At 33.3% G+C, this 13,200-nt stretch overlaps 1 protein-coding gene across 2 annotated transcripts; it reads right to left on the reverse strand.

Moving 5' to 3' along the window:
- Positions 1–1,137: 1,137 nt before the first annotated feature.
- Positions 1,138–12,163, reverse strand: LOC123705296 (gamma-soluble NSF attachment protein). 2 transcript variants are annotated; one of them, XM_045654032.1, is made up of 8 exons: positions 11,760–12,163; positions 11,398–11,463; positions 8,673–8,740; positions 7,758–7,912; positions 6,759–6,914; positions 3,311–3,529; positions 2,915–3,154; positions 1,138–1,980 (listed from the first exon to the last, which is right to left on the reverse strand). In XM_045654032.1, exons 4-8 carry the CDS (start codon positions 7,884–7,886, stop codon positions 1,876–1,878), a joined length of 849 nt encoding a protein of 282 aa, XP_045509988.1. In that variant the 5' UTR covers positions 7,887–7,912; positions 8,673–8,740; positions 11,398–11,463; positions 11,760–12,163; the 3' UTR covers positions 1,138–1,875. The 2 variants fall into 2 exon arrangements, with proteins under 2 accessions (XP_045509988.1, XP_045509987.1); XM_045654031.1 differs by lacking the exons at positions 11,398–11,463; positions 11,760–12,163 and adding an exon at positions 10,664–10,840.
- Between the last annotated feature and the right edge of the window lie 1,037 nt (positions 12,164–13,200).

Below are 13,200 nucleotides of genomic sequence, written 5' to 3' on the forward strand. Positions count from 1 at the left end.
AAAATCTCTAAATACGACATTAAAGTTACATCGATCTGTTATAATGGGTTATAATAAACGAGTCTAGAGAATTGACACATTCCTACCAGACACATAGAGCCAATTCTAGATAATATAAACAACAATACCCAAAAATTATTGTTTTTGGTTTTAATTTTAAACCAGAACCTCAAAATACTATTTATACATTTTAATGCAATTAACAAACTAAAATTATAATATAAAAAACACACACTTCAAGACATATTGAGAATTCACAAATGTCTTTTTTCGAATAAATGCTATCATAACATAATATTTCTTTTCTATATTGTTCAATTTTGATTACTGTTGATGTAAAGTATAAATAGCACACGCTACCATATTGCACTGCATTGTATATAACATAGAAACTCATACTGAACTTAGATATGATAAAAAGACTGTTGTTAAAGTAAATTTAACAGCAAAAAAAATATTCTCAATATGTCCACCATGCTAACCATCATACAAAATAAGTAAATGCCATTAATAAAGTGAAATAATCCAAAACTAATAAAAAAAGAGAAACTCCTTTTTAAATATACAAATCACAAAAATGATGTTTTCTTCTAGTTATAAATTAGTAGGAATTTGGTGTAACAAATAAGACTGGCTAGTTAACTCTAGTGGAGTTAAATCTAGTGGATATATCTTAAGATAGTAAAACATGTATGTAATACCATGTACCATAAATAAGGTTCGCTTTACTTCTGCCAATTCAGTTTCTCTATTAATCACTTGACTATTATAAATTTCAATAGAAGAAATTTCTTTCAAAAGAAAAGTATCTTCGTGTCAATATGTATAATTTATGAAGAATAATTTGGTAAAAATACATTACATATTTGCGGGACTACTAAAGAAGTATCTAAATAATTTTACAATCATTTTGGGGCATAAATTTCTCTTATTTCTTGAATTTATACAAGTAACTAAATAGTGGGGCATTTCACGCGAAGCGGACACAGATTTCGGGGTCAGGTTTCCGATTTCGGTTATATTTTAGTATGTTACACCTGTCTATATCCTCGGTATGTATACGAAATATTTTTGCATTTAGAAGCTTAGTTTTCAAAATACAGGTTTTTGAAGATGTCAGCAAGCGCGAGGCATGCGTGACTTCAGCTCAAGAAAAGGATTTTTTTTAATAAATTGATGACTGAATAATAATCCCCATTAAAAAACCTTTTTATCCTTATATTTTGAATTTCGAATTTATTTTAAATTCCTAAGAAAAATTTAAAAATATTTTTCTTTGTAATTGTTTACGAACTTAGCATATTTAAAAAAAAATTAAGATCATTAAATAAATGGCACATATTATGCTTAAATTTCATGCCAAGTTCTAGAGTGGTCATCGCAGAAGTTTCGAAGCTACATGTATTATAATGGCGAAGCGCGCAATATCCCCATACTAGCGCCTAGCGCGACGCACTGCAATATTCATGCCAACGGGGATAAAAAATAAATTCGAGAAATTTGTATTAAATGAGGTGTCAATGGATAGGTCTTTAAAAATTAATAGGCGGTTTTTTGCTAAAATAAATAATTGACGAGATATACGTATTCAAAGCCGTAAAAGTGCCATACTGCTTTTCTGAAAAATATTTTTTCGTAAATAAAACAAAAATGATAATTTCTTGCTTGTAATTTACCTTTATCAATAATTAGTAAAACCTGGAACGGTATCGTTAACTTACTATTGAGATGAATACTGCAGAACGTCGCCCAGCTAACCAACTAGGGCTAGTAACTTAAAAAAATACGTTTTAGTGAGGTGTAAGTTGTTAGAACGTCAAGTGATTAATCAAAGACCCGTTAAATCATTTTCCCATAGTTTAGAGTAATCGATATTTAACACAGTCCGTCCTCATCATCTTCCTTCTTAGCTTCAGCGAATCCTGCATCTTGCGCCTCTGATGGATTGTATGCCTCTTCCACATCCATAGACTTTGTGGGCTGTAATAAAAAAATAGTTTCAAAAAAATCTAAAAAAACACACGCTAAAACTTATGAATAGACATCGGATTATATGCATTTGCATATTTGCATATGCAAATGCATAAAACTCTCTAATTACGGCGTTAGTGCATATTTTAGCCTTTTTCCCCAATCGTGCATATTTCGTGCATAAATCGTTAAGTAACGGGAGTTTTGATTGGTCGACTAACCTTTATTAGCCAATCAGAACGCTCAGCGAGTAAACAAACCCTATTTTGGCATGGTAAAATGGCAAAAAATTACAAAATGGGCTCCATTTTAAGTAAATTTTGAGCCATTCAAAATAGGGCTAGATTACCCTTTTGGGGCTAAAAACCTAAAACACGGGTTGAATTCCAAAAAAGGGCTAGATTTAGCCCGGAGAGGGTTACGGTGGCAACACTGGGCTCGCGGGTGACAAACGTCACAAATTTGCGCTCGAAAATTTGGTAAAAATGCTTAATTGTATATTGGCACAAAAACTATACTCAATTTCAAGAAAATTTCAATGTTTTTGTACAATCTTTGATTTAAATATATAAAAATAATAAAGGTTTTTTTGATTTATATGTGCATATTTTAGGCATATCAGTCGTTTTAAGTGCATATTTCGGCCTTTTTTAGTGCATATTTGCATGCATATTTTGGCATTTTGTTAGTGCATATAATCCGATGTCTACTTATGAAGTAGTGATTGTATTGTCATTGTCTTGATAAGTGGTCAAAGTCTGAATAAAATCTATGTGTAAAATAGGTCAAAATCGAGTCTAAAGGAGACATATACATTATAGGTGAAGCTTATAAAAGCATTTTAAAAACATTAGTGTTTTATCAGTCTGTGGACTATTTTAATCTCTTGGCCAGCCTCGCGTATTGCACGTGCAAGTGCGGGTGTACAGAGAGACACACTCACCTCGGGGGCCGAGCTCACGTACGAGGGAGCTGCGTTCTCCCTCACCGCTGCCTTCTGCACCGGCTCGATGCTCTCCGGCAGCGGGATGCTGTTGGCCAGCCTCGCGTACTCCACGTCCATGCTGCGGATGAACGGTGAGGCCAGGGCACGGATGGCAGCCTCACGGTCCTCCTCATCGTACGCTTGGAGTAGCATCTCGAGGGTTTGCATCTCGGGCATTTCACAATAGTTGCCCCACTCCTGGATGGTTTAAAATTTAGTTAATAAATTTCTGGTGTATGTAGACCACAGGTTTTTATTTTCCTTTTAGTTATATTACCTTTACCACTTTTAAAATTTAAGTATATGAACTTTCTTGACAAAGAAGCATGCATAATTAGTATAGACACTTCTCACTTTATAAGCCTTCTCTGCAGCCACCGCATCACCTCTGGCCAGCTGCACCATAACTATAGCCACTGTGAGCCTGCCCACAGCCGCAGTATTCCCGCCCTCCAGGTGGAAGCCGATCTCTCGTCGCAGACTGTCCACCGCTTCGTCGAAACGCTCCAACTTGACGAGCAGGCGGGACGCCTTGCTGATGTACTCCGTGCCTTGGTGCTGGCTGCTCTCCACCTGAAAAGTTGAAAGTTTTTATATCTGTCGTGGCCATATCGTAGATTTACTAATTTCGTGAAATGGTCGCATTTCATGAAATGATCGAATGTCTATTGGCCACATCATGATGTGGTTTGGGCAGATCAATGATAAGAAATCGTTTCTCGATATGGCCAACTAAACGCGCGGTTTTTTCATGAAATGATCAAAATTATTTGATCATATCGTAAAATAGTTACATTAATTATTGGTAGAGGCGCTGCAAGCTCTGTGTTTATGTGATAAGATGGCGGCCGCTGGCGAAAATTTAATTATTTGCAGTTAAAAACTTCATAATTCGTTTAATAATAATATGAAGAAAGTCATGGCCAAGAATTTACGACGAAGAGGTTCGAGTACTATGGAAAATGTGGATATCTTATATGTATTGAAGAAAAAATGCGACTTAAGAGTCCGGCGGAGGCCGCTGCCAACTGCAATTCGAAGTGAAGGCAAAATACGCTCGAATATTGTTGTCTCTGTTGCACAATTCCCGCCGAAGCCGCGCGTGAATTTGTGTGAATAGTGTGTAGTTGTGTGAGTGTACCATTCATTCATATTGACAAACGCATTTCTTTTTATTTAGGAATATAATGTTTCATAGTTACTTTATTTTTGCAGCAAACTTTGGGCAATCGTAAGTGTATGTGCAGAATAGCAATGCGTTTTAAGGAAATTTCTCTACAACACTTATATCCTACTAGTAATATTATAAATGCGAAAGTTTGTATGGATGTATGGATGTTTGTTACTCTTTCACGTAAAAACTACTGAACCGATTACAATGAAATTTAGCACACTTAAAGAGGGTAACTTAGATTAACACATAGGATTTTTACCCCGAAAACGGGAACGGGAACTATGCGGGTTTTCCTTTGCAAACGCGGGCGAAGCCGCGGGCGAAAATCTATTCTTCAATAATATCTCAACATCTAGGCTTTGTAGAAAAAAAATGTAGCTGTAAAAATCAGGGTACATTTTTTTCGCAAATATAATCTATACTCTATACATATATAATAAAAAAATCTGTAGAAGGGTCAATTCTGTACATTGAAAATATCGAAAAAGTAAATAGCAGGGGGTGTTACTGGATCGATACCAAACCCAAATATGTGATTAAAAAAATTTTTGTCTGTCCGTCTGTCTGTCTGTCTGTATGCTGACATCACGTGAAAACTAACAGTTCGATTTCGATGAAACTTGGCATAATAATTATACTTTATTATCCTGGGCATACAATATATACTTTTAGATACTTTTTATCCTGGAATAACACGTGGAAAAAAATAATCTTAATTTTTCAGTTTTATCCATAGACGTTGTTCTGTAGAACCGCGAACACACGTTGCGTTACCCGCAGTGGATTCTTTTTTTTATAAGATGTCATTGTCAGAGTAACTCAAAATGGAGAAATAAACCATCCACGCGAAGACCGACATCCGCGCGGATGGAGACGCGGGTGGAAGCTAGTCAGAAATATTACAATACAATTGGCAAAAAATACGCACGCACAATGCACTATATGTTTTTACTTTTAGGCGCAAAAAAGTGACATCCTTTGGAGCTTCTCTTTACACGAGTAGAACACCCAGAGTTTTATTTTAAAAACACGATTTTTAAAAAAATATTTAAAATATTGGGATTTTCGCGGCCGACTGAGCTACCTAAATAAATTCGTAGAAAAAAAAATTGATACACTAGAAAATTTATTATGTTGCTAATATATGTAGTGATTACAGGCGCAAATTATTTTAATTAAAATAATTATTAAAGTAATTATTTTAAACCAGAATTAACAATACTTGTATCTAGGTATACCTACTTAATTATATTTAAAACGATAAATTAAATTAAACTTAAAAACACAAAATATGCAAAAATAAATTAAAATTATTATTATACGAGCATAGAACCTCCACCTTTTTGTTTTAGGATGAAAAAGAAAATAGTTTGACAGGCTTGTGCTTGACAAAGTGGTGACGTGGTTTTCACACATCGAAAATATTACCAACACATACACTTTTTTCTATACTATGAAGTTTACTGTATGTATCTGTATATTGTGCTTGATGCGACAGCACGACGACCGATGATAATTTGTGATTAATTTGAACGTGTGCCGTAATACCAAAAACGATGAATGAAAACTCAATGCTTTTCCAATTTTTTTTGCATATTGTGTAACTTAACAATGTAAACCATGTTTCGAATTACATTACATTAAGAATATTGCCGTTTTTATTACAGAATGGATGAGTAGAAAACATATCATTTATACTTTAAAAATGTGAGAAATACAAATCGTTTACAATTCGTTGTATTTAAGTATTTTGCAATAAAAATAATATGGGAACCTAGATAAATACTGTCTTATTCCGAATAACAGCACAATAAAGTGGAAATATGCTCAAACTGAAAATTATTTTGGAATTACGTTTGTATGGAAAAATTGTCGTCCGCCGGCCTCTTAAATAAAGGGATTTAAGACGTATTTTTTCTTTAAGGATATATATTTATATATCTTACTATATTATTATAATTGTTTGTTTTTTTAAAAGCGATCCGCTTCTGGCACTCACTTTGCTCGCTCGGCTCGTGCGTTGTTTATCAAAGTCTAACCTAACCTAACTGTTTTCTATTGCAAAAACCATTCGCTTCTGGCATTTACCGGCCTCTGCCGCGGCACTAACTTAAATGACAATAAACAAGTTCTTAGAATATTCTGAATTTTTTTAATATTTTATGGACACTCTATATTTTATATGATCTGGCCAAATGTGGATGACCAAATCGTGAAACGTTGACGATTTAACGATATGATCAAACTATGTTGGCCATTTCATGAAATGCGACCATTTCGTGAAATGATCAATCATATCATGAAATGAGCAAATCTACGATATGGCCACGACATATCTATGTAAACTGAAACATGTTAATAAATATGCTTCAAACTAGTGTACATACAAAAGTCACAACAAAATCGTCTTACACACAATAATTTTAATGTACATCATTCTAAGAATAAAAAATACAATAAAGTATTTTTTATTTATTTATTTTCTATTTTTAAAGGCCTTCGAAAAAAAGGAAAAGGTTATTCTTTAGAATAATTAAGATTATTGACAATACTGGCATAGCTGGCCAGTTAAACATTGACGTACTGAATTCAAGGCACACTTTGACGAAATGTTATAGCAATACTTACAGAAGAAACATCAGCAGCCTGCTGGAACAGCTTCACAGCCAACTCGGGAGTCCTCTCCTCGATGATCTTAGCGACCTTGTCCAGAACATTGGCTCCAGCATCCCCTGAACCATGTTGCTGATACAGACTACTTGAGTTGCATGCCATGTTGTACAACTGGAAAATCAAATTGTTTTAGTGTTGTATCATAAAAATAACAAATGTATTTAATTGTGGGTTTGACTAACTTAAGGAATTTATGATTAATAAATAAATTTAATGTTGATCACAAGGTTTAATTGAATATCTTAAGATTGAATTGATTACAAAGTGTGAAAGTTTGGATAAGATATTTTTTTTATACAGTAGAACCCCGTTAAGTCGAACCTCGATAAGTCAAAAACCTCCAAATCTCGAAAAAATGTTTTGTTCCCTTCCCTTCAAACACCAAAACCTCCATTACTTGAAATCTCTACCCTCTGTTAGTCGAAATAATCACCGAGCCCCTCCAAGCTATTTTGGTACATATTTTCACTCTATAACTCGAAAAATTAAATTTGACCTCTGAATGTCGAACATAGCAACGTTTTATTTTAATACCTTTACAACTTGATCATTAGGAATTTATTACCTCTATTGTTCGAACAAGAATAAAATACCGACTTTAAGAACTTGCCGACAATGAAAGTACACTATTGTTTCTTAGAAAACATTTTAGGAGTATACGATAATAAATCTATGACTCACGTAAACACGTGTTTGCTTAATTGGTGTCAGGTGTTCAATTTTGATTTTGTGAATTCAAAATTTATAAGAATAAACCTCAAACTCTTTATGTCGATTCAAAATCCGCCTCAGTCGAAATCCTCCATAAGTTGAAAACTCTATAACTCGAATTTTTTGGCGTCTCCCTTGGTATTCGACTTATAGAGGTTCTACTGTATTAGGAAAAAGAGGCACAATATTATATTGCGAGGGACTTTATTAACAAATCCAGATGTAAAACAAAAAGACACATACTTCCTCAGGTGACGTCAATTCCTTGCTGACGATGATAGCATTCTCGATAGCTTTAGCCGCATGGAAGAAAGCACGGTTCTTTTCGTACAATTCCGAGGCCTTCATGTGGCATTCCATCGACTTTTTCATTTCGCGAGAAATCCTGTAGCATTGTGCTGAAAAACCGAAATTATTAAAATCCTACCAACTTATTACTAAACAAGTGATAACTGCGTTAAAAACAACCGACTTCAAACTTGCACTTGCAAAATTTACAAATACCTACAGACAAAAATGCTCATAAAATAAAAACTACTGGGCCTATCCGAATAAAATTTTTATGGGACCAATTCGACACCATCTCGCATCGAACAAAAAAAGAATCACGTAAATCGGTTCAGAAACCTCGGAGTAATCGGTGTACATACATAAAAAAAAAAAAAAAATATACCGGCCGAATTGATAACCTCCTCCTTTTTTTTGAAGTCGGTTAAAAAATATTCTTTCAATGTTTGAGTTATTGATACAAATTGATATTGTTTCAACATATTTGTAAATATTTATGGTATAAGCTTACAGCCAGACTGTATAATCCTCTTCAAAAACTTATAAAAGAAAAATACTCAAGGAGGCATTGAAGACTAAACATTCCTAATTGACTTAAAAATAACAACACTTAAACACAACCTACACAAAACATAGCCATTATTATATTTTATTCTCAATAAAATGAACTGCTAATAATATTTTTAAGTTAGTAATAAGGTATGAATGTATAGTTGCTTCTCTATCACGGGATGTATTTTGAAGATGTACTTGTTTTGCTTGCAATTTCTTACGCGCGTTACATACATACATAAGTTCATATTTTACAGACGTATTTTCATGCTTTGAAAGACCCGGGCAAAGAACATCTAAACAATTAAAATTACATACCTGCTTGACTATACTCGTCGGCAGCAGAGTCCAAATCTGGCTTCCATTTCAACAAGCCAGTCTTCAAGCTGTAATAAAATAGAAAATACTTATTTTCTTTAAATTAAATCAATTTGCTGGATTTTTTCATTGTAAATTTACTTGTGGTGCTGGACCATTTTGAATATGTTCATAAAATAATTATACAATATACAACTACAAATATCTCTTATGCTTTGAATTTAATAAATGAATTTCCTAGAATATAAAAAAATGTTGTATGCATTTAAAGATCATAATGTGCAAAGTAAGTGTAACTTCTATTAGTGCAATTGATAATTCGCAATATGTTTGCAATTGATGTAGTTGAAGGAGGCAGAAAATATGGTCCAAATAAAACTAAAAGGGAGTAAAAATGACACCAAAAATAGTTATATTTTTAAACTCTATTCCCTATTTTAAAATTAACAAATAACTTTTGTAATATTATGTTGAAATTATATCTAAATCTGATAATATTCATATTATCATTTTCAACTTAATGCCTCAGCCCCCGCAATCACAGACACAATAGAAAATCTATAGTGTCGTGGTCTCATTGGGCCGCTCGGTGGTCAATGGGTTAAAACATTATTTTATGAAAGTCAGTAAAAATTTGCATAGTATGTTTATTACCGTCACAATCGCTTAAGCATTGTTCTAAACACAAAGCAATGCAATACAACAGCAAAGAAAAGACAATATTTTGCTTGCAAAATAAATAAAATAAATTGTTTATAACTTATAATGATAGGTGAAATAGGTTTTTTAAGTACACTTAAAGCAATTGCTTCAGCATCCATACTAATAATATGTATTATAAATGCGAAAGTAACTGTCTGTCTGTCTGTTACGCTTTCCCAATTAAACCTCTCAACCGATTTTGATTAAATTTAGCACAGACAATCATTAGACCCTGAGAAAGAACATAGGCCACCTTTAATTGCAAAATATGTACCACAAGCAAACCCGGGGCGGACCGCTAGTTGTATATATTTTGTAAAATGAATACCAATATCAACACAAAATGCATAGGCCTGGCTTTATAGAATATTACAAATGTATTTTTTTTTTCTGTATAACCTAAAATGAAGTTCAAAAGCACCAATTGTGCTGAAATTAGATCCATAGATATTAAAACTTACCATATTATGACACATAACTTACAATTTTTATAAAAAAATACAATCAGTTGAACAATAAGGCAACTAAAGAGCAAAAATAAGCGGCAATAAAGATAACTTTTATACTGCCCAAATAAATGCAATTGCTTTGAGACAACTGTCTTACACAAATGTACGACAAATCTATGTGGTTTTTGGCATGTCAATTTATGTTAAATGTCTTTTTTATTGATAAATAAATAAAAAAAAGTACAATACTATTAATACCATTGCATTTGCTAGTTGCTCTAGGTAGCTTAAGAAAACCATCACAAGCTTTCACAAGAAACAAAATAAATCAATATCGCAATACAGGATTAAACACTAGAATTAAGTAATACAATATTACAAGTGATATTTTTTTGTTTTTATTTCACAAAATTTTTCTTTATACCTAACAAGGTGAAATTTATAAGTATAGGGATGGATAGTTGCATGGTAAAAATTCCCTTTATATGAGAACTGTGGATCATCATTAGAAAATTCAAGCATGAATATAATGAAAAAATAAAAAGCGCCAAAATAAACATTGCATTGCATTAAAACATGGAGGCTTGCACATATTCAAACATTACTGGAATGTATAATAAAAAATTTCGCAAGCATTTGTTGTAGGCATAACATATTCAGTAGACAATATGTAGGTACCTAGGTAATGGATGACAATATATCACTTGGAATTCATGATAAAATACATATACAGAATGCCCTTATATCGTTCCTTGGTTATGACAATAAGGTATTTAAATACAACAGCATAAGTGCAGCATATTATGTAAATTCTAAGGAAATATCCAAAAATTTGCTTACAATTTTTCTGCTGCCCTGCAGTGCTCCAATGCTTCCATTATTTTGGACATTTTGAAAAGGATTTATTGTCAATATAATATATTATATCAGTACTAACGGTTTTCCTATGTCTGCAGTCTTATTCTTTCTAGACTCTAGTTTGCAAGAAAATCAATAGGTAGGTAGGTCTTTGTGACCAATTTGTGACATATTCAATGACTGTTCGGGAATGTCAATGGGAATGTCAAACGCCGGCGCGGTCTTTGACAGTGACATAACAAGTGAAAAACTGAACAACAAGCAACCGAACTCGCGGAAATTGGAATTGGGAAGTCCCACGGAAGTCCATAGAAAAAAATTGAAGACAATGAAATCTCTAGGATTACCAGGTCATTTAAATTTGAGTCTTAAGAAATTAAAAAAATAAAGTATATATATTGATATGATAATGATAATAGATGTGATAATAACGAGTTCTTGTACCACGATGGTATTCTTTGAACTTTTAAATCATTTTAAAACTAAAATAATGAAATTTTCTGATGATAAAATTACCACGCTGACAAAAAATAATAATATACTTACCTAATTAAGTCATAAATCGATTGGAAAAAATACCCATCTAAGTCATCATCAGATATACCTACAACACAAGATAATATCACAAAAAACGGATCGGCGGCCGTTGATACACACTTTCTAAAATAACATTAATTAAATATATTACTGAAAATCAAACCTAGGTAGGTACATACCTGTTACCACGTTTCGTAGAAAATACATAGATACCTATGTGGTGTGTCGGTCGGGCAACCTAATACCTATATTAAAAGAATAAGGCTGGTTGCAGAGCTTGACCGACCAGCAGTGCGTACGTCTTTCTTTTTCAATTGTATGACGTGTATGACTATGACACTAATGCACATGACAATAAGCGTGCGTATGGTCGGTCTAGCTATGAACGGTTTTATGAATTTCCATACATATTATGACAAGCGCGACTGACGTACGCACTGATGGTCGGTCAAGCTCTGCAACCAGCCTAAGACAAAAGGGTACCCATGGGGGGGGGGGGGGGAAATCTATGTTTACGGGAATAATAGAACAAAATATATACCATATAATACGTCACCACCGTTGTAAGGTACGCGTCACGTAAAAAGAACGCTGGATGAAAGTGATGGGGTGTGTTTGCGCATGGATCGAGTTTTGCACGAAAGCTATGTGCCGATTATTTTATTATTGAACTAGGCTGGCGAATCGTGGCTTCACAAGTACGGTCTATTTGTTATTCTTATACCACCTCATAACACCAAATAGACTGATAAATCGCCAATGCGCAGCTTAACCGTCAGCGTTCTTTTTACTGGACTCGACCAATACAGCCAGGCATGACACTACGTCGTTTCATTTATCGAACAATTCTCGCGTTATGTACAATAAAAATATAAAACAATTATAAGCCACCAAAACTTCCCGAGAAGTGCTTTTGATAATCCGTAACTAATCAAAAATACGCGATCCGCGCGTGATTACTATATCCAGTGAATTGAATAGGTACCTATATCGCGTCACAGGCTTATTATTATTACCCTCAACATTTTATTTTATTTCTACCTATTCCGAACAAGAACCAATAAGGGAAAAAATCTTTCGGGTCCACATAATATCGCCAAGTTAATCGTTTCAAACACAGGTTTCAAATGATAAGTATTAGAACTAGGTAAGTTATACTAACAAGCTACCTATACCATTTCTAAAATGCATTATGATAACCTATGATAAGACTATGGCCGAAGTTACCAGTAAAATCTACATTCCATGATAAGGAACAAGTGTTTAAGAATCTTAGAACCGACAATGTCGAAATAAATCTGTTCTTGATGAATATAAAGTGCGATGTAGGCGGGTTTGGAATTGTGGACCGAAATAATTGTCTGGCTAGACCATTCCTCTAGTTATTTTTAGACAAGTATGGTCTGTACCAAAAAGGCATGGAATTTGAATGTTCTTATACTTGGTTATACCAAAGAGCTATGCATAATGCCTACATGTTCAAAATAGATCGCTTGGATTCATAAATACCTACGCATTAACAATAAGTATATTGAGTTCCTATATTCATTAAAAATATTATAAACGGTACCTATCTATATTATCTAAATAACTTAAACTAACATAACATATACATTACTATAAAGTAACATATACTTTAAATTCTAAACCGAAAATATGATTTATTAATAAAAAATACTTTTAGGCTAAAGCATATATAGCTTTTAAGTCTGTTCACGAAATGTAAATCTAAACTATTCTTGAGTCTCAACTCAATCTAATCCATCTAAAGACACACGAAAACAACGATAAGAAGCGTCTGTAACAAACACACGAACAACGTTATCTACAGAAAACATTTCCCTCATCGAACATTTTTAAGAACGTCGTTTTTTTTTTAATTAACTAACTAAGTATATTTACATTGTACATAATATCAGATAATATGTATTTATAATTCGAATACCTAATAGTTTCCTGAAATTAAAAAAAAAACATAAGAA

This window comes from Colias croceus, chromosome Z (assembly GCF_905220415.1).
Source record: "Colias croceus chromosome Z, ilColCroc2.1".
Taxonomy (NCBI): Eukaryota; Metazoa; Arthropoda; class Insecta; order Lepidoptera; family Pieridae; genus Colias; species Colias croceus.

What these genes read in the sequence shown, in the direction of transcription:
- LOC123705296 (XM_045654031.1), bottom strand. Translation starts at nt 10,713, where the DNA reads ATGTCCAAAATAATGGAAGCATTGGAGCACTGCAGGGCAGCAGAAAAA. An exon ending in CGACGAGTATAGTCAAGCAG is followed by an intron (nt 7,913 to 8,672) that starts GTATGTAATTTT and finishes TCGGTTTTTCAG; the next exon opens with CACAATGCTACAGGATTTCT. An exon ending in AATTGACGTCACCTGAGGAA is followed by an intron (nt 6,915 to 7,757) that starts GTATGTGTCTTT and finishes TTGATTTTCCAG; the next exon opens with TTGTACAACATGGCATGCAA.